Source organism: Pollachius pollachius, assembly GCF_949987615.1.
Source record: "Pollachius pollachius genome assembly, chromosome: 10".
NCBI classification, from domain to species: domain Eukaryota; kingdom Metazoa; phylum Chordata; class Actinopteri; order Gadiformes; family Gadidae; genus Pollachius; species Pollachius pollachius.
The window spans coordinates 10607998-10634647 of NC_136943.1; the positions used below are offsets into that span (position 1 = coordinate 10607998).

The 26650-nt window shown below is 44.2% G+C and overlaps 3 protein-coding genes across 6 annotated transcripts; 2 read left to right on the plus strand and 1 right to left on the minus strand.

The window, feature by feature from the left end:
• Nucleotides 1-3990: 3990 nt before the first annotated feature.
• Nucleotides 3991-7612, plus strand: p2ry10 (P2Y receptor family member 10). The gene is made up of 4 exons (XM_079744713.1): nt 3991-4242; nt 4898-5257; nt 5403-5583; nt 5878-7612. Exons 2-4 carry the CDS (start codon nt 5091-5093, stop codon nt 6796-6798), a joined length of 1269 nt encoding a protein of 422 aa, XP_079600839.1. The 5' UTR covers nt 3991-4242; nt 4898-5090; the 3' UTR covers nt 6799-7612.
• Nucleotides 7613-10371: 2759 nt separating this feature from the next.
• On the plus strand, nt 10372-16612 carry gpr174 (G protein-coupled receptor 174). 4 transcript variants are annotated; one of them, XM_079744252.1, is made up of 3 exons: nt 10372-10493; nt 13079-13501; nt 13899-16612. In XM_079744252.1, exons 2-3 carry the CDS (start codon nt 13292-13294, stop codon nt 14682-14684), a joined length of 996 nt encoding a protein of 331 aa, XP_079600378.1. In that variant the 5' UTR covers nt 10372-10493; nt 13079-13291; the 3' UTR covers nt 14685-16612. The 4 variants fall into 4 exon arrangements, with proteins under 4 accessions (XP_079600378.1, XP_079600379.1, XP_079600377.1 ...); XM_079744253.1 differs by lacking the exon at nt 10372-10493 and adding an exon at nt 10563-10673 and having other exon boundaries at nt 13082-13501; XM_079744251.1 differs by lacking the exon at nt 10372-10493 and adding an exon at nt 10577-10673.
• LOC307081171 (integral membrane protein 2A-like) lies at nt 15142-20110 on the minus strand. Its single transcript, XM_079744255.1, has 6 exons — nt 19916-20110; nt 19301-19438; nt 17985-18170; nt 17662-17772; nt 17213-17357; nt 15142-16711 (listed from the first exon to the last, which is right to left on the minus strand). The coding sequence occupies exons 1-6, from the start codon at nt 19985-19987 to the stop codon at nt 16617-16619; spliced, it is 747 nt and encodes a 248-aa protein (XP_079600381.1). The 5' UTR covers nt 19988-20110; the 3' UTR covers nt 15142-16616.
• Nucleotides 20111-26650: the final 6540 nt, after the last annotated feature.

Sequence of the window (26650 nt, forward strand, 5' to 3'; positions counted from 1 at the left end):
CATTTATTTATTTATATAGTATTGGTGGGTGCCATTACGGCATTTTATGGACAAGGCAACAATTGGTTTATTCAAATCCATAGGTTGAAAGCAATCATTGGTTGCAGACCCAAATTTAAATCTTTAATGAAGGCAGGTTGGTGTGGGGGAGTTTCTCATCTCAGAGCTTATTCCATAAACAATCATTCAAGTAATTGTAAAGTAAATTGGTTGAATAACAAAATATATCTATACATTGATCAGCCCTAATTGCAATAATTAGTGTAGGTTGCCGTAGTGGAGTTCATCATTTCTGGAAAGTCTCTCCCAGCTAGGGGTTACGTGCTGCTGTTTCAATCAGAGGCCTAATGCTTATTATGACTACAGAAATGGTCCATTGTTTCCTGCTGAAAGAGCCGTCTCTGTCTTAATCTGGCCTCTAAGTCTCTTACACACACTGCTTTATACACACACACACACACTCACACACATACACACACACAAACACACAGTCACACAATTACTTATTCAAGGAAAATATTACATTGTTGTCAGAAAATCAAAAAGATGGAGTCATTCATTTGTCTTTGTCTGTTGGGTGTGTGCTTTTATTACATGTACATGTTGTAAATGAGGTTAAGGCCCACAAAATAACAAATCTGATCTATGAGCCTTTTGCCAGACACTAATTGGGAAGTATACACAATGAGATTGGCTGATATTGAAATCCCCTTGGTTATGACATTCATATCTGTATCTTCCTAAAATGATCATCTTCAACTGGTGCAGAGGTCCTGAGAGACAGTGAGATAAACAGGCAGTGAACAGATGTAATCCAAAGTAATTAACGTAGTAATTGGAGGAGCTGTTTTTTGTTTTGCTAAAGGTAAAATTATATCCTTTGGGTAAATTAACTATTATGATTACAAAAAGCATGGCCCATATATTATGATGATATCCTACGCCGACGTAAAAAAAGTGTGAGACTTATTGCCGACTGAAGAACAGCCACATTTGTTAATGGGATAAACACTGGGAGGGAGATATACAAGTTAAGTGTACATGTCCATGTGGATTATTTTGTTCATGGCCAAATGGTGGCAAAAATACCTTGGCCAGTTGATTTGGCTTTAAGTGGGTTTTACTTAACATGCTTACTGAAGGAAAGAGAATCCCCTCCCTCTAGTTGTGCTGTCCCCAATTTATTCACAGTCATACCCAGCTGTCTGTATACCCATCAGGTCTGTATACTGAACAGATACCTTGGAAATGTTTGTTTGTCAAAATCACAACATCTGTAGTCGTTCACTGCATCCCCTTTTCACTCTGAAATACACACACAAGGATTCACTGTTATCAAGTATGAAGTTTTTATAGCCATTTCAACAATATAGAAAATACAGTTGATAGGAATGTGCTTTGGTATGCTCACATGTATCACACAGCAACAATAACAACACAACATAAGACAAAAAGCCAAAAACGGCACATAAATAACAAGGAGTACAACACACACACAAAAAAACACACAATGCATGGTTTGCAGAGAATTGCAGCAGTAAAGTACAGTACAGTAGTGCAAAAACTGCAAAGTGAGGTAGACCATAAAGACCGTAAAGTGCTTAGTGCACGTTCAGGTGGCGTATAGCTTGTAGATAGGTACTATCCCTAAAGCGTGATGTTTTACTTGTGATGCTTCTGTACCTCTTCCCTGATGGTAAGCGTGTGAATAAGTGGTGTGCTGGATGAGAGGGATCAGAGATGATCTTTCTAGCTTTCCTGGAAATTCCGCTGTCATAGTGCGAGTCTATGGTAGGCAGACTACAGCCAATGACTTTAGAGGCCCTGCGTACTACCCTCTCAAGCTGTCGTTTGTCCTGGCTGGTAGCACTACCATACCAGACCAGGATGGAGAAGGTGAGCACGCTTTCGATGGCTGCACGATAAAAATGGTTCATGCCTGCCTGATTAACCCCAAATTTCCTCAGCTGACGGAGGACGTATAATCTCTGATGGACTTTGGAAATAATAAGACTGATGTTCGGGTTCCATGATAGGGACTGGTGGATAGTGGTGCCTAAGAAACGGAAGCAGGAGACCCACTCCACGACTTGGCCATTAATGGAGATGGGAAGGTGCTGGCCTGCCTTTTTCCTATAGTCAACTATGAGTTCTTTGGTTTTGGTTGTATTTAGGATTAGGTTATTGTCTTCACATCACTGCACCAGCTGTTCAGCCTCACTCTGGTAGGTAGATTCCTCCCCATCAGATATGAGGCCTATGACAGTGGTGTCTTCTGCAAACTTTAGTATTTTGACAGATGCAGAATTTGATGTACAATTGTTAGTGTAAAGAGAAAATAGTAGAGGTGACAAGACACACCCTTGTGGGGTGCCAGTGTTCGGAACCCTTGGTGATGACACATTATTCTGGATTTTAACACAGTTTTCTACAGGATAGGAAGTTTAAGATCCACTGACAAAGTAGAGCACTAACTCCTGCGGCCAGGAGAAAGTTGCACAGTTTGACAGGAATGATGGTATGGGAATAATATCTTATATCCAACAGAAACTGTTTCATGTTTCAAACAGACACAAACAGGAACAAGAAAAACAGAAGTGAAAAAAAGTTTTATTTTGTGCGTTGCAGAACAGGGAAGCACGGATGTGCCGACACCAGCGCCGTGATTCAATGAAGACACTCGCACATCCTACCAGGCTGCAGAAAACTAGAACGCAAATGGCGCTTCACAAAGTCTTACATCTTGAATGGCGTGACAGCCTGCTCAGATGCGCACAACCTCTTCCTATAGCGCCTACTTCTAAAGCCAGCACCAGCCTACTCCTGCTGCTCAGGTTACTAGCTTAGTGGGTACCTATATGTTCCTTGTCCGTCCTTCCCAATCTAGTCTGTTTTAGTGTTTTGCTGTGATTATGAGGGGATGCCTGGCCACCCCTGATGGCTACCAGCTTGCTCAACACCCCATCACAATGTATAATGGTGAAAATAAGTCACATCCCTGGAGGATGGATCCCTCACCTTGCATTCTTTCTAAAATTTCTACCTTGTAAATTAAGGTTGTTTTTTGTTTTCCTTTGGTGTAGTGAGTGTTTCGATTAGGGCCTGTAAAGCTGTAACTGAGGCTGTGTGTTAAGGGCTATACAAATAAAATTCACCTGTCTTGAGTTTATATTGTCACAACCTGGCTCTTGGGTCTTACAATAAATGGGAAGACCACAAATAATGACCATAACCATTTTTAAATGTATTTCTCAATATTGTTAACAAATACTCAAAACCAAACCTTGATCATGGTGATGTGACAAACCGACCAGGGAAGAGAGGGACTGAGTGGTTCCCTCAGACTTTATCGCCAAGCCAGCAAGTGTGGGTGCCTTAATGATCAGTGGCCAGAAGACATCAAGACCACTAGATGGCGCCAAAGGGCCGTCACAATATTAACCAAGTATGTAAAGAGAGTGTTATGATTATGATAATGATTATTAACACGAAGGCATCAATAACCACAATGTTCTTCTAGAGTGTTGGAAATTTAAACCAATACAGTAGGTCGCTCTCATAATATAGGCTTAAAACCTGCTCTACGATACATTAAAGGCAAGACATTTAAGTCTGTCTGTCTGACCTCCTTCTGTCTGATCAAGATCTGTTTGTCTTATGGCCAGTCCATCTATTTCTCTCCCTCTCTACCTAACTGTTCCTCCATTCGTGCGTGTGTGTGTGTGTGTGTGTGTGTGTGTGTGTGTTTGTGTGCGTGTGCGTGTGCGTGTACCTGTATGTGTCTATCTATCTTCATTCTACTGTAAGCTATGAACACATCTTCCTCTGTGCGCATGTCCTTCTCACAGTTTCCCTTCCTTATGCAACCAAGTTACAATATAACGCTTAAGTGGATGCCTCAGCAGCACCCACACACGTTTCACTACAAAAAAAACGACTTCCTTTTGTCACTGTACTGCGGTTAACATGTACTGAGTTGCACATCAGACAGCCACCTGGACAGAGTCGCTCTGAGCACTCGTCAAATCATGAGAGCCTTGGGTAATGCAAAGGATAGTGCTTGAGCTAAGCCCTAGGTTTCAAAAGGTGTGCATGTGTGGCTGCCGGTGTAGCATGTATGAAGGGGAGGGCAGAGGAGGACCGTCTGCCCGCTGAGAACAGCCTGCCATTGGGCTTACTTTTGGAGAGGAGAGCCACACACCAGAAAACAAAGTGACCCTGCAGATGTTACTTTTGGAAAGCGTAAGTCATGATTATTATTTGAATGTGCCATAGGATGTAGCGTTGTTTATGCATCAGAAAATATAGGTATGTCGGCTGTAGCCTCAACAGCACCCTAGATTTAAAAAAGGTGAAATTTGACTAAGCATTTGCAGCCGTTCTTAAATTGCAAAGTTTGTTTTAAATACTCAAATTTTCAAAATGTATGTTGAATTATAGGAGATGTACACGTCTAAATGTGAAGTACCTGTTGCCCATGTACTGTATGCTTTTTATTTTCTTTCTTTCTTCCTCGGCCGTCGTGTCCCCTCTAGGCAAGGGTCCGAATAGGAAGGGCGTAGGTCTCGCCTTGACAGATAACAGAAAAGTGGCTTAGGGGATAAGCAGAACGATTGCCCTCTCTCTCTCTCTCTCTCTCTCTCTCTCTCTCTCTCTCTCTCTCTCTCTCTCTCTCTCTCTCTCTCTCTCTCTTCCTCTCGCTCTCTTTCTCTCTCTCTCTCCTCCACCAATGTGCTTCCTGTGTGAGTCTTGGCGGCTGAGGCCTTTTAGCTCCACAGTCATTCCCTCTACGGCACAAGAGAGAAAGGGCTTTGGATAGATATTTAAGCCGTGGTTATTTGTTTTTTAGTACATATTTCCATTCTCATTACGAGCATTCTGATTGGTTCTGCTGCAGGTGTGTCTTCAATGATGTGCGAGTGCAGAACCGGTGTCCACAGGAACGGCTGACTGCTGAACACCCCACACTCTACCATCAGAGACATTTCATCACAACTCGTCAGATTCCAAACTATTCCATTGGACTTTTGTCACATGGAAGGCCATGTGTTTGGTTCGATAAACAAATTACTTTCCGACAAGAGCAAAGAATGACTTTAAACAATGTCTCAGGGGGCATCTCCTCGGAATGTCCCGATAACATGATCAATTGGGAGAAGACCATGGACACATTATATCTCTACTTCTACCTGTTCCTCTTCATCCCTGGACTCTTGCTCAACACCGTCGCACTTTGGGTCCTTTGCAGGCATATTAGGTGTTCTACTGATGCACACGCATTCACACAAACACACACACACACACACACACACACACACACACGTATAGTTGTATGGTACTCAGTTTAAGCCTTTTGGATAACCCATCTCTCTCTCATTTCTCTGCATGTCACGCTACTACAGCAAGAAAATGAAGACGCTGATCTTCATGATCAACCTGGCCTTTGCAGACCTGGCGCATGTCCTCTCTCTGCCCCTCAGGATCTACTACTACTTCACGCACACCTGGCCCTTTGGACGCGCCGCCTGCCTGCTCTGCTTCTACCTGAAGTACCTCAACATGTACGCTGCCATCGTCTTCCTGGTGAGCAGCCCATCAGACTTCAGACCGAATGATATAAAGCATAACTGTGATGATATGGTGGGGGGGGGGGGGGTCTTATAGAAGTTCGACAGAATTTCAACAAAGTTCAACAGAAAATTGGTAATCAGACAAATGGAAAATACATGGAATGTATTAAATATAATCCAATCGTTTTGTATTATTGTCATTATGGAGTCCAGCCCCTCGACTCTTAGCTGATGAGCTCAATGTAGTTTGGGTTTTTCAGGGCCAGTGAGGATGAATCCACAGCATCTGCCCCCCCTTTGTCTTCAGGTGTGCATCAGCGTGCAGCGGTGTTTGTTCCTGCTCAAGCCGTTCTCCGCTCGCCGCTGGAAGAAGCGATACGATCTGCTGATCAGTATTATTGTCTGGCTGGGGGTCGGAATGGCCTGCTCCCCTTTCATCGTGGTGAGGGGCGGCCATGATAACAACACCAGTGTCAACCACTCCCCCTACTCTTCTCCCACCCAAGCATCCACAGCTGGGAACATCCCCTACGGATCGCACTCCACCGCCAGCCCAGGCTCCAGCCCAGGGTACGGCGCCGCCGGCTCTTCTGAAGCCAAATGTTTTAAAGACTTGCCCACCCGTAAGCTGTCCCTGTCCACGGTGGTCACCATTATGGTTCTGGGAGAGTTGCTTGGCTTCCTGCTTCCCCTTGCTGCCATCAGTTACAGCTCAGCCCGCATCACCCACTCCCTCCTCAAGGCCCAGAACCAGGATCCGGTGGACCCCCTCCCCCGGGGACGCACCTTCACCATCACCTCCTCCGTCTCCCAGACGGATTCGCTGGGGGACAGACAGACGGCCGAGGACAAGAGCAGAGCCCTGCGGATGGTGTTGAGCTGCTCTGCCCTCTTCCTCGTCTGCTTCGCGCCGTACCACGTCAACTTCCTGTTGTACCTGCTGGTGATGCAGGGCATGGTGTCCCACTGCGGCCTGAGGCTGGCCGTCATACGGTTCCACCCTTTATCGCTGTGCCTGGCCAGCCTCAGCTGCTGCCTGAACCCCCTGCTCTACTACTTCCTCACCACCGAGTTCAGGAAGCACCTCGGCAAGCGCGCCTCCAGCCTCTCCTCCAAGCTCCTCTCCTCCCCCGTCATCGCTGCGTACAGCTCGGGCCGGGTCAAGCTGCTTCAGAAGAGGCTTGAAGAGAGCACAGACAGGTCCGTCTCTCTCAGGCAGGAACAATGAGCTGAGGGAAGGGCCGCTTTGTTAGTTTGAATAGAGAGGAGTTATATATATTCGGAGTAGAGGGAAGCAAGGTTGCTATAATTAGAGAGAGCCCAAGTTGCCAAGTACTCCCCTAGGGACCCAGATATGTGTTATACTGCCACACCCGTTTTTGGACATCATAAGCTAAATGTGAAACACCTCAAGTCAATTTACCCAAGTCCAAATATGAGAGCTATTAATTGTTGTGTGAGTGTATCTGCTGGACTGGGTAGCCCCGCCCATTCTGCGGGCGATTTGAGTTCGCCCTGCACAAGGGTCTGGAGAAGAGCAATACATTTCTTTCTGCTTCCGTTACGTTTTTGCGGGAGCCAATCACCAAGCTGGCTTTTCCCCTTGGCGCGCTATTGGCCGATTTAACACATTGACAACAGGGAAGCGACGGCAAGCAGCCAATCGTGTACAGAGTCAGTTGAACTGGCCTGTTGATCACGCCTCTTGTGCTGAAGAAAATGACAGCAGCTTCCCCAGATCAATGTGCAATCTACGATTGATCTTGGTGTGGCAAAGCCAGACTGAATTTGCTGTGTATGCTGGGTTTCAAAATAAATTTCATGTAACCAAAATTTTTGTACAATCTGTATAAATCTGTGATTTAATTAAATTCAATAAAATTGTATTTGTATAGCCCTGAATCATAGGTATAGACAAGCATCAATACAATCAGAAACGTTAACATAGTCAGACACAGACAATGACATCCATCCGTATCAGCATTCAAAACCAGAGAACTTGACCGGCATCAATTTATTTTATAATGGTTTCAATTTTGAGTTAAAATTATTTCATGAATTGACTTGTGTGGCCCACATTCTGAGTCTGGTTTGAGTCAGACTCTTAGAGCCCTATTTTAATGGTCTGAAACGCAAGTAAGAAGCGCCAAGCACAAGTAGCTTTGTGGGCGGTTCTATGGTGATGTTGCTATTTAACCTGCGCATAAATGACTCTTGCGCCCGGCGCAAATCTAAAAAGGGTAGGTCTGAAGTAGCCTAATTACTCGTAGGTGTGGTTTGGGCGTAACGTGCAATAAACCAATGAGAGTGCCATCTCCCATCCCCTTTAAGAGCCATGAGCGCATTTTAATCTGTCGAGTTGATATTTTGACAGTACGTTTACAGTCTCCGATGAGACAGATGCATGACCACATGAATTTCAAACTTCAAATGGCTCAGTTTATGGCCAAATAATATGGCCTAATTCACACATGGAATAGCGTATTCTTCCACAACTCCAGAAACACTGAGTCCTCAAATAAATTTCAGCAAAGAAATCTTAACACACATATGATATGCGGTAACTGTGGTTCTATTTAATGATATACGCAATACATTAAAAAACATCGTTTCTTACCAGTATTGTATGCATTATCATTATCGACTCGTGTTCCTAATATGCATGTGTCCCCCCGTTAATATACATTGCCATGCACTGTATTATGAGTTATGTGTTTAGTTTGTGTTTAAACAGATGGACGCACACACGCATGCCCGCTTTCATTAATTCTTTTCACATACACACATGCGCGCCCGCATTCATTCATTCATTCATTTTAACACTCTTTCGTGGTAAACAATGTTTTCTCACAATCAAATACTCATCAATCCTAAAAGTTATGGTCTTATACACGATGTCTATGTCAAGAAAATATGTGTTTGCTGTACGGTGTTTGCAGATGCATTGATTTAAAAGTACAACTTATTACCGCTGTATCAGCTGTTCTTTCCCAAATAATTTTCCAAGAATGTGTGGCTAGGTAGATGAGAGAAGCAAAGTGTATGCGTGAGGTGCATAAGCAGCATTATGCATGCGCCCCTAAAATTGCATCTGAACAACGCGCCACTGACTTTAAACCAGGTATTTCCTGGTTTGTGGCGCAATTGTTTTCTGAAACTGCAAAATAGCACCAGGGAGCGTTTGCGCCAGAACACGCCTCCTCCTTTCGCCGAACCGCCCCTTGGGGCTCAAGATGATTCCCTAATTTGCAGGCGTGAGCCGGTGGAGGGAAAAGAACGCTCTGCGCCAGTTGCAAACTAGCAACGACATGCGTCATTGTAGAAAGTCAATTGCGCCGGATGCAAGATAGAGCCCTTAGGGCATCGAAAAGATACTTACAGGTTTTCTTATTTAAGTTGATGAAACTGGAGAATTATGCCTTCCTGGAAGTAGTTAATGCAGTTTTGTAGATGAGCATGCTGTCATGTCATGCAAGATGTAAGACTTCATGTTGAGTTGAGTGCCATTTGCGTTCTAGTATTCTGCAACTTCGCTTCGCTTTCATTGTTCGCTTTTTAATTACAAGCAGAGCAACAGAGCCAATGGCTGCAGATAAGGCAAAGTTCAAAAATCATCAGTGAGACTATCTACAGAGCCCCTGTGGTTACAAAGGGGAGCAAGTGAATGGGGTAACATATCTGCCATAGCTGTAGTGGTGGCATTGGTGGTAGGACGTAATTTGTTCCTGTACGCACCTTATCAACATGGCTAACCACTATGCTTAGTGACTCTTTATACACACGCATTACTCAACACACCATAGAATTATCTTGAGTTCAGGTGAAAGTTAAAATAAATATTATTCAATAGTAATGCAGTATGTGGGTTTCCTCTAGATGGTGAGGTTATCTCCCACTGCCAACGACATGCAACGGATGCACCTGCACAGTTGAGCAGTAGCAAAAAAGTAGGGTAGCTGTAGGGTATAAAGTGCAGTAGAATATGCTAGATCAGAGTTGAGATCTGAATGTGGGGCCAGTTGCCACAGTAGTCCCAGACAACACAATGCTTAATTAATAATAATGATAACAATAATAATACATATAATTAATATAGTGCTTTTCAAGGCACTCAAAGTGCTAGAGAGTTGGGGAAGTGACATTCTCCTCTGCCACCTTGCAGCACCAGGGTGGTTGACGTGTGCCTGACTCACCACCCACACAGCAGCCATGCTTATCCTTCAGAGACACAGCCGTTGCAGCTGGGTGAAGACACTGTTCTCATACGCTTAAGACAGAACAGACACAAACAAGAGAGCAGCCCCAAGCAGACACACACTGGAGGTCTGATTAAATTATATATATATTATATACATATTTGTAAACGTTAATTAAGTCTCAAGCGTTGCTCTAAGATTCGAAAGGTATGGAAACTTGCACATCACATAGTTGAAACTAACTTGTGGTTTATCCCCCCCCCCCCCCCCCCAGCCCACAGCTGCACAGGTTCCCCTTCTCTGAAGCAAATTGCTGTTATCTTTTATTTTCGCCAGTTCCTTTTTTATGACACATTCAATTTGGTAATGTTTAAAGTAGAATCTGTTTGCTTTTCAAGACAAAATGATCTCTCTGGACTCTCTCCACTGGTGGGCCATCTCTGGGCTTAAAGTAGCCGTGCTGGGAGTTCACCACGCCCACAGACCAGTCTGGCTGACCCAGTGCTAAATAACACAAGTAGAGATGGTGTGAAAGTTCTGCTAAGCCCCTCCCCCAGAAATAACAGGAAGCATCATCTTCTCTGTGCATGTTAACAGAAAGTGAAGCGGAGGAAGGAAGAGAAGTATAGTAGAATAGTACCAAAAACTGAATGAATGGCGACCCAGGTTAGGCAAATTAGGTATTATTTTAAAGAGTTATGATGACACAGGAGGGAGATTCAAAAGGGTGAGTTGAGATTGTGGTGGGTGTTCATATGGGTGGGATAAGGAAAGTAAGGGGCGGGGGGGAGATGGGGGGGATTGACTTTTGTTTTTCGGTGGCTGTGCTCTTCGGTCTTTCTACAGAGTAGGGAACGTTGACAGACGTCTGAGCTCCGGCAAAACACCAGGACGTCCCAGATAAGAGGTGGGACCACGCACTATACCGCACTCTGAGGGGGATTGTTGTATTGTCGCGTTTGAATGTCAGTGTGTCGGGAGAACATGGAAAGGCAGGAGAGAGGGGTTGGAGAATAGTTTAACTCTGGAGTCATATCCCGCGGGAGGCCTTCAGCGGGTGGAATGTCTGTAATGCAGGGGAGGGCGGCCGTTGGCTTGCCCACGCACATGTGTGTTTGTGTTTGTCTGTGTTTGTGTGTATGTGTGTGTTTATTTGTGTATCAGTAGGTTTAATTAAGCAGACTTAAGTCTTGTAAATGATGCACGTGGAAGGACCTCATTGCTTACCCATACACACACACACACACACACACACACACACACACACACACACACACACACACACACACACACACACACAGAGCTGATGTAAGATGCTGTGTATCAGCCCCCTGAGAGATGACTCACTGGAGAGAATCATCAGTGGAAATTCCTGTGAATCTTGCAGTTGAACTGTATTTCATTAGGAAGACTATTTTCTGTTACATTGATATATTTTTTTATGTTTATTTAATATTACATCTTATGTCATTTACCTCGCTCTGCATAACCAAATATCGGCCAGACACAGGTAGCCTTGTCTATATGTGTGTGTGTGTGTGTGTGTGTGTGTCATACATGCAGTTTTCGTAGACTTGTTTGGGAGGAGGGGGATGCGGGGGGAAGGTTGGGGAGGTTGGAATCTGTTCATTTACACTCCAACCACTCTATGTTCTGTTGGTTATCTGACAGCTCCAGGGCTGCTGTCAGGGGGGGTCTGCACACACACAGCCCTCTGAGAATGAGTAGGTGCATGGGATACCATGGAAGGGAATCAGAGACCACAATAATTTAACAGGCATAATCTCACTGGGGGCCACAGAACAGAGAATACATGGCAGCCCCGGTGTATCCATCTCCACACTGACCATGCTCTGACCGAGAGTTCAAACCCCTGACAGCAACCAACCACTACTTTCCTGTTACCTGTTCTTATTTGCAACCTTCGTTGCCTCTTTTTACTCACAATATCAAGACAGCTTAATGTATCGATACAGTACAAAAATATTTCAGCCATTTGGCCTGTTTGGCTTAGTTCCTTAAAGTTCATTCCCTTACCAAATGTATTTGATGGCAGGGATGCGGGAAATCAGTCCGAGTCGGGGGTGGCCAGGAACATTTTACACCATGGCTCAGTTTATGGCCAAATAATATGGCCTAATTCACACATGGAATAGCGTATTCCAGGAACTCACCAGACATGTTTAACACCAACATGCTTAATGTCAAAGAAGAACGAGGCACTTGAACTTAACTAACACACACACACACACACACACACACACACACACACACACACACACACACACAACTATGTTTTTGCTGCTATGACTGAGGGGTCAAAGCCTAGGAATTGTACTTATTATAGCTAACGTAACAATAGAGAAGTTCAACTTAACGTAAAAATAAATGAATACGTTTTCATTTCCAGAGCCCATGGCTGGGAAGTCAAACTCCTTTGGCTGGCAGGGCTCTTCTACAACAGAGTTAGTAGGTGGTGCCGCAGGTGAGGGATTAATCCAACATAGGATCGACCGGAGGGGGGTTAGAATTGCTGCAGTCTTTTTCTCCGCTACATAGCTGGGGCAGGGGGCCGCTGGCAGGGAGTCGGCTGTCTGGCTGCTGTTTTGAAGTTTGGCTTTTTTGGGGCCAGCATTTAAAAAAATCGGAAATTCGCTTCTCATGTTGAAATTTACCGGCGTACCATCCAAATGGATTACAGCATAGCTCTATCGATCTTTCGCGCATGTGCTGCCTTGTGCGTCATACGTCAGCCTACAGACAATGTTATAAAATGAAGCGGCACCCTCAGCACCCCCCCTCCCGCGTTCCTGTTTGATGGTGGGCAGGTGGGTGAAATTGGTGAAATGATAAAATTTTAAGATTCCCTGTCATTCTTTGAGTCACTATTTGCCAAATCCAATCATCAAATCTCTGAGTGATGAATAAACCAACGAGTATAACGGCAGGCCATGCTAGTAAGGGGAGAGATAGTTGTGCTTTGTGACTCTGGAAACATTCGGCAAAGGGGATGTTTTTTTTATTTTGATGTAGGCCTTGTTGCAAAGGCCTGAGGTTGCAACGTACATATGTGAAAGTGGCTTTTTTACCATGCACCTGACAGAGCCAAGTAGAAAGGCTACACACCAACCACATTTTCACCCAATATATAACCTACTACAGTAGTTTTATCATAAAGTAATGTAAGCAATAAACTACAAAACCCATCTAAGAAAAAAGGTTTTCAAACATGTTAATTTTTTCAGACAGACTTCACCCCCTTCTCTCCTGTAGATCATTAGAGCAGTAATCTTATTCTGAATGTTCTTTTAGCAGTGAGTTCATGGGACCACGACTGGGACATTAGCGGCTCTACTTGTCAATGGATGGCGTGGACGAAGTTCACAGCAATCACCTCACCCAACAGACGACATCAAAGAAGCTTGGCTGGATATACAAGAGGAAAAGCAAGTGAGTGTAGGAGGAAGCCCAACCCCTCGTTTGATCGAGGTGCTAGGCAGAGCCAGAGATCACAGCATAACAGTCATGAAGATGAGCGGAGTGAACCAGAGCTGTGTCAGCAACAAGGAGCTCCAGAGCTACCAGCACCAAGTCTACGTGGTGGTGTATGCCATCATCTTTAGCTTGGGGCTGCCCTGTAACTTGGTAGCGCTCTGGGTATTCCGGCAGTACGTGAAGGAGACCAAGAAAGCAGTGTTGTTCATGATGAACCTGGCCTTGGCCGACCTGATGCAGGTGATTATAAGCCTCCTCCGTAGATTGCTTCCGTAGGACTTACGTTTTAAAACATTTAATGTAGCGAGATCCAAAACTGCATATACTGTACTTTGATGGTTAACTTGTTGGTTGCAAATTAACTAGATGTGGTTGCTCCTATAGTGACTGATCAAGGCCTGATTAATCATTAATTTCTTGCAAATATAATCCCTATTTGAGACACCTGAAAGGTGAGTCCTTTCATGTCTTAGGCCAAACAAAGAGATTAAAATTACGCGATAATCAGGCCGCTGTAAAGTACACTATGACACACTACTTAATTTGACGTTGGTATACTATCTTGCACTACTTCTTTGTTCACTTAAATTGAAGAGATCTGAATGTGCCCGATGTGTGATCAATCTCCTCTGCCCAGGTGCTCTCCTTGCCCCTGCGGATCTACTACTACCATTACAACAAATGGCCCTTCGGCCAGCCCTTCTGCATCTTCTGCTTCTATCTCAAGTACGTCAACATGTACGCCTCCATCTTCTTCATGGCGTGCATCAGCCTGCGCCGGTGCGAGCTCAACATGTACCCACTGAAGCACAGCTCATCCAAGAAGAAGGGAGACTTGGTCATCTGCGTCTCAGGCTGGCTGCTGGTCTTCCTTTGCTGCATCCCCTTCCCCCTCCTCCGCACCCCCAGACAGCACCAGGCTGAACTTAACACCGAGGCCGGCGGCGATGCTCTGGTCAGTGCTATGAGCCCCAGCATCCGGGATTCAAACGAGGTTTGCTTCTCAGAGCTGCCCATGCAGCCCGTGAGCATACCGGTCGCCTGGACCCTCATAATCCTGGCCGAGTTGCTGGGCTTCATCCTGCCCTTAGTCCTGGTGCTCGTGTGCGCCTGCCTGAACGTAGCGAGCCTGCGGAGCCGGACGGAAGGGGCGACGCATGACCGGCGGGAGCAGCGGCGGGCCATGAGGATGGTGATGAGCTGCCTGATGGTGTTCCTGGTGTGCTTTGTTCCGTACCACGTGACCTTTCCCCTGGACTTCCTGGCCAAGGTGGACGCCCTGGGCTGCGGCCTGCGGGAGCGGGTGCTGCTGAGCCACCCGGTCACGCTGTGCCTGGCGAGCTTTAACTCCAGCCTGGACCCCATCATGTACTACCTCACCACCAAAGAGTTCTGGAGGCGGGGGCGCGGGGACGTCGGCTGACACGCCGAGGAACCCTAACGTGCGCTGCCTTAAAAACCGCCAACAGGTTATTCTTGTTGTGGACGCTTTGTTGAATGTGATTTTTTTATATTGCATCTTTATTTTAGGTATGTTTTTTAAAACACAGGGGTGTTTTACTATTGTTTCCATTTGTACTACTCCGTTAGAGTAACATTTCCTTTGCAGAAGAACGGATTTTCCTTTTGTCTTCCGGAAAGTCCCCAGACCATTTAATGTGAACCGAAAGATCAAAGCTCTGAACACCGAAAGACAAAGGTGGTATTGACACAGAACTTGTCAATGCCAATGAGTGAATGTATAATATACCGAAACCATTTAAAGAAGCATTTCTTTGGGAGATATTGGATGAAACTATTGTATGATTAAACTATTTCATAAATAGTTTGTGTAATAGTTGTGCATTATAGTAATTTAAAAATAAACATGTAGAGCAGTCTTCTAAAGGTAAAGAAATGTAACTTTATTCAACAACAAATTACAATTACAAAGTGACATTAATTTCAGTAACTTTACACAAAACCATATGATCTTTCATCAAAACATTTTGAGTATCTCCATGTGTTTAGAAACACACTTCACCAGGCACAGCTCTTTCCTTTCCGATTGTCCTTCTTTACAGCTAGATTTTTATGGGAGGCCGTTTTAATTGTTATTTCACAATTTAATTACAAAGATTTAAACAATTATTTACAAAATTTAGCAGTCGTATTTGAATCAATTGGAACAACTTGAGGTATACAAATAAAATCCTTGGAAATGGTAACGAAAAAGCTAGTCATTTGCAAAATTGCCAAAAGTCTCAATTCTGTTAGGTCAGTTATTAATTGTTTTTGCACCTTCCACTTCTCATTCTCTCAACCAAATCTTATACATTAGCATGTCCTGTGGGGGAGCAATCTCTCCTCTTTGAGGTTTGATGTCATCAATACAGTAACAAGTTCAGACAGTAGAAAGGAACTTCACCTACAGACTAAGACCTCCGGTCCGGCCTCATTATGACGACACAAAATAAACAAACAAGTGCATTGTTGTGGGGATTCATCCATCCGTCTTATGATAGGTTTTTAAAACGTACACCATTGAAGTCTGGAAGGTATAGGACTCTTCTAAACATCTCCCTAAGGTCTCACATCACGCCGACATGAGACGGGTTTCACATATAATAACGCATCTGTGTGAGGTGATCGGATGTTGTAACATGCCAATAGATGTAGCATCACTAGCTAATATATGTACGAAAGATAGCTTATACATGTAGGATAGCTAGCTAATAGATGTAGGATCACTTGCTTATTGATGATTCAGGTTGTTATTTATCCCAGGGGGAAATTGTTTCATTGCTAGCTAAAACATGTAGGATAGCTAGCTAACAGGATCAAACTAAACAGCCCCAGTAAAACAAGCTAGCATTATGGAAGAAATGACCAGCACAAGACTAGATAGGGACCAGGTTAGTTCATAAGCAATCAATAACCTATAGATGTTACATTGTGGTAGCTTATAACGCTGAAACATCAAATTCACTTGGGGAAAGAGCGGGAAAAGCATAATGTTCAGTAGTAAGGTCATTTTTTACAAAAATACTCTGCTAGTGTGATAGCAGCTTGCTCTCTCTCTCTCTCTCCCTCTGTCTCAATCATTCTCTCTGTCTGAATCATTCTCTCCCTCTGTCTCAATCATTCTCTCCCTCTGTCTCAATCATTCTCTCTATCTCGCTCTCTCTCCCTCTGTCTCAATCATTCTCTCCCTCTGTCTCAATCATTCTCTCTCTCTCTCTCCGTCCTTCTCTCTCTCCCCCTCTCTCCCTCTGTCTCACTCTCTCTCTCTCTCTCTCTCTCTCTCTCTCTCTCTCTCTCTCTCTCTCTCTCTCTCTCTCCCTCTCTCTCTCTCTCTCTCTGTCTGTGTCTCTCATCAGGCCTTGCAGATTCTGGTCTCGGTAACAAACTTGTTCTCAAAGTGGTGGATGGTGAAGCACTTCTCTTCAGAACGCTTCTGGATTCTGCCACCTGATGGAGACAAGACAAAAGTTCTAGAAAGCTTCCCACATCGTTTTCAGTGGCCAATCTAGAGCAAAAGGTATGATTTTATTTTCAATAATTATAGTAGCGATAGAAACAATATTTTAATACATAGGAAGTTATGCTGCCACCAAACCGGGGAGCTCCATATAGAGGTCAAGAAAAATCTCCATTGTTATTGTGCAACATGTTTAAAGGTCCACTATGTAAAATGTAGGTGCTACCCACTACACCTTTAATGAATTAATCTTAAATATTAGCGTGACGTTATTAAAACGCTTTTCCTTTGTCAGCTAAATCTTGATTGTTATTCTAAAGTTGAATGTTTACAGCGATAGCATTGTGATTAAATGTGTTCAATTAAAATCATTGCAAACCAAAGGATTAGTCATAAATCAAATATCTGTCATGCAGTTTATACATGTCATTTTTTTATATATAGCCTATGCATTCTAACGCGCATTGGAGCTAAAGCCTCAGGGTCCTGACCTGGCAGCTCGGAGCGAGGCTGCATGCGGTACGTCTCCTTGCCGTCACACAGCCGACGGATGTAGAAGCCCAGGGGCTTGATGTCGTCAACGCGCTCCGTCACCACCAGGTCCTCCTGCACCAGGTAGCTACGGTAGGAGCCAGACTGACAAACACAGCCAACGGTGAACAACTCACAACTGACATTAAAGCTCAGCATAGTATACGTACGTATATACATTTCAGAAAGGTCAGCGATCGGGTTTGACATTGGATTGGTCGCTTTTGGATCATTATAAACATGACTATTGGAGGTTTACGTTGCTGCATGTCGGAAAATGAAGGCTAATTCAAGAGGTCATGTGAACACTGGGAAATAATGATGGGGATTTGCCCCTTTGACCTTGACTAAATAAATGTGTCAGTGAGTGCAGTTGGCGGTGTCAGGCCTCTAGAGGCCCCCGGCTCACCATGAGCTGCATGAAGAGGTCCATGAGGTCCTGGGGGGGAAGAACCACGGACGTGTTCAGCGGGATCACGAAGCAGGTCCTCAGAGTCAGGTCGAGGTACGCAGTCAGCTTCTACGCAAGGGAACAAGCACACACTGCACGGTTAGATCGCAGGACATTTCCACATCAACTTTTGAGTGGCAGAGAGGGAGCGAAGGAGAAAGAGGTTAACTGAGGGATACTGATGGAGCGAGCAAGAATTGTTGGAGCGGTGTGTGTGTGTGTGTGTGTGTGTGTGTATCTGATGGTGTGTTATGTGTGATGTGTGCGTGTCCAGTCCGCACCCTGTGGAAGTCGTGGAGGATGTAGGCGGGGTCGCCGGACCGGAAGCGGGGAGGGGGCACGCTGATGACGGCCATGTTGTCGGAGATCTCCACCTCCTCCTCCACGCGGGGCAGGTAGTAGGGCTGGTTCTCGCCGGCCACCCCGGCGGACACGTCGCTGAACTGCATGGATCCGTGGTACAGCCGCTGAGAGACGGAGAAACCCCCCCCCCACTGTACCGTGAGCTTCATTGCACTGGTACACAGGGGTTACTCAGGGGGCGGTGGTTAGAGGAAACCCAACCCCCTTGTTTGGGCTAGTCGCGGCCCACTGGAAGTCAAACATACAGGCCTAAATAAAAATTGTAATACTAAGAGTTTAGTCGTTTCGCATTTTTGCATGGAGCCAGAGTGTTTAATGTTACATAGTAAACCAAACAGTCAATAACAGGTATGTCATGAAATGGCAAGAGTTTTTTAAATCCATAAAGGGACATTTGAGTACATATGTACATCTTGTCCTACTTTCAAGTCTAGATTTGGACATGGGTCCATCTTTAGCGCTAATATGTGACCCACAGCATCTGGTTTTCCTTTGAATAAGGACAGCAGTTGACACTTATAAATAGCAGACAGTCAACTGTTTATGGTTTCGTTCTGCAAAAAACACATAGGTTGCTGTAAAAGCACCTGGTGTGGTTAAACAACCGTTACAAGGTCAACTGTTAGCCGAGTGCATGTCTGTTCACCTTGTATCTCTGAAGAAACCACATGTTGAACCGTTACCACCCTCTGTCATACCTAGCTCGAAACAACGATATCGGAGGATTAAATAATGTGGTTTCTCAACCAATGTTCATTTCAAGCATCAAATGAATCATACATTAGCTGTTGCCTGAATATAACTGAACTGAATAAAACTGCTATGGAGATAAGACTTTCTTTGTATAGTAAAATAATCTCAATAAGACAATTGTTTACACATGGGCTGCGGCCACAGAGGGAAAGTTCTATAGATGGGAATGAAGAGGCTTAAAATAGATACTTTTAGTAGGCCTAGATTTATTCTATTTATATCATTGGAAAACATCATTGGAAAACAGGAGGAAAGAATAACCATGATATCATTAGATCCATCCCCCCTTTGATATTATTGTAGTAATTTAGTTGACACTTTTATGAGCACTCATGGGATTAGTTATTCTGCTCAGGGATGCCTACAGCTAAACTGCAAACCTTAGAGTAGGCTATTAATAATTAATTACAATAACATAACCCCCTGTCCACTTCCACTTCACTATGTGCCATTTCGACCCTGCTTTCCATAGCCTACTTACTTTCGGGGTGAAGTAGCGGTAGAGGCATGCTCCTCCAACGATGAGCCCGCTGAGGATGAAGGCTATCCCCAGCAGAGTGAGAAGAGACCCCGCTGTGGAGCCCTCGCTGCCCAACCGAGCACCCGCCAGCTCGGGATCCTACGAGGAGGTAACGGGTCAGGCGCACGTATAAGCGCGCACGCAGACAGGCGCATGACACATGCAGCGCGCAGACACACGATGCACACATTTAGCTAGTAAAGAGAGGTCAGCTATAACCGATATAAAACATCACTTCACGGACGTGCGTTAATATGAAAGCAGAGGACTATTATTCCTAAAGATGGGCGGGCCTATACTATTTGTCAACCCTCCGCAGGTGTAATCCATAATCCATAGACCGCTTCCACGAAACAAGAACAAATACAATGCAAATCCATATTATACTGATGCATACAAAACGTTTATTTTCACTCTAATAGTAGGACATATTATGTTTGCCCAATAACAACGTCTACAATCATGAAGGGCATGTTGATTGTTGCGTGATGGCGACTGTAGAGGCCTCACGCGAGTCCTGCGACAGACAGCCAAACACGCAGAGCCGCTGGCGCACCGAACAAAATAATCATTTACCGTCTCTGAAGCCGGGACTTCTTTCCCTAGCGCCTTATGCGCCAAAGCGGAGTTGAACGCGATCTTCACCATGTTGAATTGACAGTATGGCCTTCCTACGTGAAATAGTTGGATAATCAGTGCAGACAGTGATGTCGGTTTCGGTTATTCTCGGCAGCTCCTCCGCTCTGTGACGCACTTTACAACCTCGGATTTGTTCTGCACTTCCGGTTTTGCTGGATGACCTGCAGACAGGGGCGGAGCTGGCCCACTGGCCACCAATTTTTCCGTTACTCTCGTTCTCAGAAATAAATATGGTAGCAAGTGATAAGTGCAATCCACCCTTCTCCCCCCCCCCCCCCCCCCCCCCATTGATGATGATGAAGCATAATAGCACCCAAACATCGTTTGATATAGTAACGCTATGTGGTTGTGATCATTGTGTACATGCATGACGTGAGACAATGTATCATCAGTTTTATTGACATTTGTGCTATATAGTGCCCCAGCAGTTGCGAGCATTAAACTAACAACACAAAACAAGCTGAAAGGTCACACACCCAGGTAGGACATCAATAGAATTGATAATATAAACACTATATATATATATATGTACACATAAAATTGTTAGAATACGTTGATCATTTGCTCATTAAAACAACGGCCAACCATGTTTAAAGAAGTTGAAGGTTTTTTTTATGAATTCAGCCCCTGCCTAACCAGTTCTCCCTTACTAAAAACCCTCCCATGGGCAGTGAAATACTACAGAAGTAGGAAAAGGAAGAAACATTCAGAAGAAACACATAGGAATTCATCCTTCAAGGGATGGGTAGGAGTATAGAATAGACATATACAATACCATTGTAAGGGAAGTTAATAGACATAAAAGTAGGCAAGGAAAACTTGCTCCCAAAAGTAAATTGTAAGCAGATGGTATAAATATATCGGCTATCAAGAGCCTTTTTTAAGACAAAGCCCATTTAATTTGCCTTCACAAAACAAATACTTGGCCAGAGAAATGTCAAACTAATGACAACCTCAAGTTGTGTGTGTAGGCCTAAAACATGAAGCCGCAGTCCAGCGACGACTTCAGGTGGGATTAGGGGCTGTTTGTTTTCATAAATTATTCATTTATGAAAAATGAATTATACATAATGTTCAATTTAGGACAATGGGTATTTCTAAAAGTTTGATCATATCTCCGAGCTGAACGGCCAAGTAGTGTAATCCATAGGTTAGAACAACTGTAGTTAATAAAATATCTGAGGCCTCCAATTTATAGCCCATGTTAGCAATAGATGCAATGGACCACTGAGTGTTTTCTGAAGTTGATGCCAAGATGTTCCATGTGATGGTGACCAGCATGGCGTCAGGATACAGTGACGGCCCAAGACAAAATAAACACTGTATTTCAACAGCGTCTTACAACATTGGAAAACCATAAGATCTTCAGCCATTTAGCAGGCACCATTTAACAGACATTTGCTAAAATGCACTACTGAGGCCCGACGGAGAGAATCATTTTCACCAGCGCAAATGTGTGCGTGAGTCCTGGCCGTTTGGATTTCTGAAAGCTGATGTCCTCAAAGCCCACACAGTGCAATACAGTGATCTAAAGCGGGGAGCGAAAGGGTCACTCTGCGGTCCCAGTCATTTGAGTCTAGCAGTGTTACCTGCTGGAGCCTGGGTAGCGGCCCACTTTACTGCCATTCTTTCTGTGTTTCAGTTTTCAGTTAACATCGCTAGACTCATGCCGCTCATTGTCATATTCATTCTTTAGTACTATACTAACACTTTTGTACTAACAATTTGTCTCTTTAGCACTACTAAAGAGATTCCACAGATCTATTACTAGTTGACTTGTTGGCTTTATCAGACAATTTAGCTTTTAGACCGGTCCTGATTAATTAATGACCAATCAGGGCATCTCTCCTCTGATTGGTTAGAGAAATTCCGTCATGTGCTATTGTAATGCGAATGATTATAATTTTTTGACTGCGAGAGAATTTGAGTCTACTCGAAAGATTACACTATTACACGTTTAGGGTACAGCCCAATACCGCTGCTTGGCTCTTTCTCAGAAGCCTTTCCCCCTCCACTAAACTTTTTTTTGTGGGAAAATCTGTGCTGACTGGTTTAAATTATTTCAACTTGAGGGCATGCAAACCTGGCTAAAACTTAAATCTAACGTTACATTCAGGTTCCTCAGACAGGTTACACTAACTTTAGTAAGCAGTCCAAAGACAAGGGTCAGGCTAAATGGCACAGAATATATCCCAGGCTCGTATATAACAATGGTGAAATAAGCTGCTCAATTTGTGTAGATTTGTATAATTTATTGGGAATTCACCCCCATTTCGAAAAAATGAATTTAAGGCACAGTCAATTTAATTGAGACAATATGTTATTAGGTTGAATCCAAACTTAAAGAAGAGGCCAGAGGTAAAATAAGACCTATTTTTATGGTAGGCGAGACATTTCTTAGCAGAACTTTTGCAACATTGTGTCAACCCCAAGCAGGACACCGGACCATTACTTCTCTAACCCAAAGCATAATAAACTTTGCATGGGAACCAGACACAAATCTGTCCAGCTCATGTTTTATTTGCTTTGAAGATAAGGTATGGCCCCTTCCCACGCAATTTTTTTTTTCGCTCGGAATGAAATAGGCCGACCAATCAGAACCGTTTATCTTACATGAGTCAGGATAAATACAATGATTGTTAAAGTGCACCATAGAGGCATTTTGACAACAACAAAGATGGCTGCTGCTGATATAGGACAGTCTGCTGAGTATCCTATCGAGACAGTAATTAACTGGGTGGCTTATTTTCAGTAAAAGAAGAACGATTGCACTTAAGCTTCGGTTGAGAAGAAAGATGTTTATTCGTCGCTGAGTTCTGGGTCACCCGTTTCGTTGCTATGATTGGTCTTAGGCCTATCCAATTATGTCCAGGGGGCTTTTTGTCTGCATCCATTAGGGACGCCGTTTGGAAAGAGGATCCAGACTAATTGCAGACCATAAGAAACTGTCTGCAATAAATAAACAATTACGAACACAGAGGCAAATGTGATTAAGGCGCCTGCATCAATGCCTGTGGCGACACTAAACAGCCCGAAAGGTGTAAGAGATTGTTTTTCTTTAACCTGCACTACACCTTTGGTCTGCCTTCAGTTAGTCAGAAGAAATCAAGTGCATGTTTGTGACAGCAAAGATGGGCATAATCTACCTCAGAAAACTATTCTGACAACCAATTTGTGCAACATGGTAGGACAATGTCAATAAAAAAGATAACAGGTGTTGATTGACATAAGGCTCATCCAAATTCATGGTCTTGAATTAGTTTCTCGAAGACAAGTTTTTTCAGAATAAGCTGCTTATCGCCGGTCGACTGACTGAATTTCCCTCTCATACATTCCCGTAGCGTCACAGTACATTTACCCCTGATTTTCACCGGGGACGTACGCGCCGCGGAACGGCTGCGAACTCTGCCCTGCGTCCATTTCCACCGGGCGCGTAACGGCAGCGTAGCGCTGCCTTGCGAGCCAGCTGTATTCACGGGAGATCACGAGATCACGCGATAATCCTAAACCTAATGTACTCACCTTCCACTCCCAAAACTACTGCAATTAAATGCCAGGCTTTGTCCTTTCTGACATTGTCCTTATAAAAAGGATGATTTATTTCATAAATTATTTTATGTTGCTCCACTTCGACAATCAGTCTCTCATCGTCCATGTTGCCGACCCTCGAAGACCCTTTGATTGATTGACTGCTGACCTGGTGCCACCGGTCATGACGTAATGTTGATGTGAAGTTGTGATAGGCTACATGAGCTGAGTATTGTGTTTTATTTTGAAAATTGACCGGATGCTCTATGGCTTTTACTTTTTCACTTCCTGCCCGGCTCGATCTGCTCTGTTGAAATTGACGGGGTTCAGCAACGGCTCGCGTGTAAAATAGAAGTGCTGCGGAATGACAGCGCTGCGGCGCGGCGTGCCGCTCCTGGGACGGTGCTGAGACGTTCTGCAGCGCGCCCGGTGGAAATGGTTTCATTTATTAGAGTGGCAGCGATCAGCAGCGGTGACCGCGGCGCTTACGTCCCCGGTGGAAATGAGGCTTTACCTGTTGAAGCTCAGCGTCCATCGACTTCACTGGGGCTGCGTTGAACAGCTTTTTTTAGTGTGTCGAAAGTCGACCGTCATTGGATAATACTGCGATTATTTCCCTCCCACGGACGCTCAGCGTCTCTGGGGGTGAAAGGAGGAGTGGGCTGGCCTGGACGCTGGGCTTTGAAGCTGTTTTGAACTATAAAACGTCGCTGGAGCTCTCTTTAGTCCTCAGTCCCATGGCGGATTTTGCAAGCGAGTCGAAAGACAAACTGCAACCTATTTCTTGATATTTGCTTGGCAAAATTGCTAGACAATTTTTATCGTACATTTCATACACTTATACACACAATTCCTTGTTTCAGTTTAACAGAATTCCAGATTTCCTTGTGGGAATTTCCCTCCGTTTAATACCGTTTTGGTAGTTGGCCATCACTTTGATTCAGGTCTGAGGTCTGAACTTCAAGTCCTGTATACAGATCAGGACTTGCAGGGTGACAGGGGAAAGCTGTGTGATTTCTTGGTGTTCCTTAAAGACATGGAGTTGGACAGTGCAATGCTTCAGCTTTGCAAACTGTTCTCATTAATGGCAACAATTCGATTTACTTCTGCAGGTGTAGAAAGCAGCTTCTCCTGTTTAAAGTGGCTCAAGTCCTACACACACCCGTAACACAAGACCGTTTAAGTGGCCTAGCTCTGCTGGCCATTGAGAGGACAATGGTAGTGTCACTGGAAAAGACAGCTAGTTGGTATGACATGGTCACAGAGCATTTCCTTGAAAAGGAACAGAGAGCAGATTTAACAAATAAGCCGGCGCCACTGACTGCAAGATACCGGTATCTTGATACCGGTATCTTGCAGTCAGCTAGATAAGGGCTCAACTTAGACCACAGCGCAATCTAGTCCATATCACGTACGTGCGGTTTGAAGGAAGTCAGTGGGTTTCAGATCCGCTCATGTTCCAAGTCTGACTCGGTTACGACAAAGCTTTCATGTAAAGCAAGCAACGGAGCTCGTATGTAAAAATGTATGTAATATATATATATATATATATATATATATATATATATATATATATATATATATATATATATATATATATATATATATATATATATATATATATAATATAATGGATTCCAGCGCTTGATGCTGCGATGCGTGACGAGTCTGATACGTTCATACTCACAGCCTTCCAGCTGTTAAAGACTAATGCCCACACCTCTTTGTCTTCCTTTTTAAACAAGAGCTGCACAGTGACTTACTTTACATGGTGTAATAAAAAAAAATGTAGGCAAGTAAATGTTTAGTAAGGGCTCTGCCCCACCAAAAGCGTGGCGTCAGGTGTGTCCCTCTCCTCCCAATAACTTTGTCTTGGACGTGTGCTCAACGTTTTAAAGGCCCACTATGAAGGATCGGGCATTTCTTCGCTGTATAACATGGGTAAGGCTATAATGGAGGTTCACGTCTCGTGACATGTAACAGTTCTGAAATGTATCAGACTCCCGTGAGAGTGGGCGGCGGGTCGCCGGCAGAAACTTGCATATTCCCTTTCTCTGCCAAGATGCGGTACCAATCGACCCATAAAGTGTTATAGAACCATCACAATGACTATTAACCTGTTATATTAAGGTAAACTCAAAAAGTTGCATTGATCCCCTTTAAGCACTTCGATCGACAATGTGGTAAACTCCCACAAGCTGCCACTAGAGGGTGGGGCGTAGTCAAAAAGGTGACCATGCCTTTGGTGGGCCCGGGCAGTAACTCCGCCAGCAATCAACCTTGAGTTTGTGAGTTAGAAGTTGTGAAAACCGGGGTGTTTTAAGCTCCTGCCTTATAGTCTGTTAAACTATACCATTATTATAACGAAGTACGGAGCCTTTAATACTATTTTTAATCATAATTAATGTAATTTCTTAGCAACACAATATAGCCTATCACTCAAAAAGAAAATGCATCAGTCTGCATATGTCGCTCCAGACCCCGAAAAAAACAGATTAAGAGGCGTTTTTTCTCTATGTAAGTAGTCAGTAAGAGCAGTAAGTAGTTGTCCGACCAATGGGAATTTGGTTGAACAAGTGGATCTCGACCAGAGCCTGGCACCCCTAGAGTTCATCACGTTGTTGATGGAAGTGCTTAAAACCAGGAGATTAAGATTCAAGATTCACTTTATTGTCATTTCAAAAAACTGTACTTCCATACAGGAAATGAAACGAAATGCCGTTCCTCACTAGTGCATAGTGTTTAAAATTCAAAAAGAGTCTGTATGGAACACTATATCAGTACACTCAATGAAGCCGCTGGGACAATTTACTTGCAAATAGCAGCCCACGCGATGATGGATTAACTGTCGTCTCTGTGTATCGCTGTCTTTTTGACAGAGGCAGTGATGCTTGCCTGCCCAATTCGAGATACAAAGAATGTGGCGTGGGGGCAAATGGCCACCATTGCTAAGCCCCTGGAAGAGGCGGTGGAACTATCCAGTCTTCTAACGGCCAGTCCGATTCAGCTGGACCCACATCGGGAACGTGCATTGCAATTCCTTCCCGCCTTTCTGTTATCTTACCGCATCTATGTTTTGGCGGGATCCGCTTGCGTCTGACAAGCGCGTAAAAGCACTTTTACTCAGACATGCCCCCTGTGTGC

Bases quoted from the DNA above. Each gene is read 5' to 3' on its own strand.
- p2ry10 (XM_079744713.1), top strand. From the start codon at position 5,091: ATGACTTTAAACAATGTCTCAGGGGGCATCTCCTCGGAATGTCCCGAT. The intron at 5,258-5,402 runs GTGTTCTACTGA...ACGCTACTACAG, and splicing joins GTCCTTTGCAGGCATATTAG to CAAGAAAATGAAGACGCTGA. The intron at 5,584-5,877 runs GTGAGCAGCCCA...CTTTGTCTTCAG, and splicing joins ACGCTGCCATCGTCTTCCTG to GTGTGCATCAGCGTGCAGCG.
- gpr174 (XM_079744252.1), top strand. From the start codon at position 13,292: ATGAAGATGAGCGGAGTGAACCAGAGCTGTGTCAGCAACAAGGAGCTC. The intron at 13,502-13,898 runs GTGATTATAAGC...TCCTCTGCCCAG, and splicing joins CCTTGGCCGACCTGATGCAG to GTGCTCTCCTTGCCCCTGCG.
- LOC307081171 (XM_079744255.1), bottom strand. From the start codon at position 19,987: ATGGTGAAGATCGCGTTCAACTCCGCTTTGGCGCATAAGGCGCTAGGG. The intron at 19,439-19,915 runs GTAAATGATTAT...ACCTCCTCGTAG, and splicing joins AAGTCCCGGCTTCAGAGACG to GATCCCGAGCTGGCGGGTGC. The intron at 16,712-17,212 runs GTCAGGACCCTG...TGTCTCCATCAG, and splicing joins GCCTCGCTCCGAGCTGCCAG to GTGGCAGAATCCAGAAGCGT.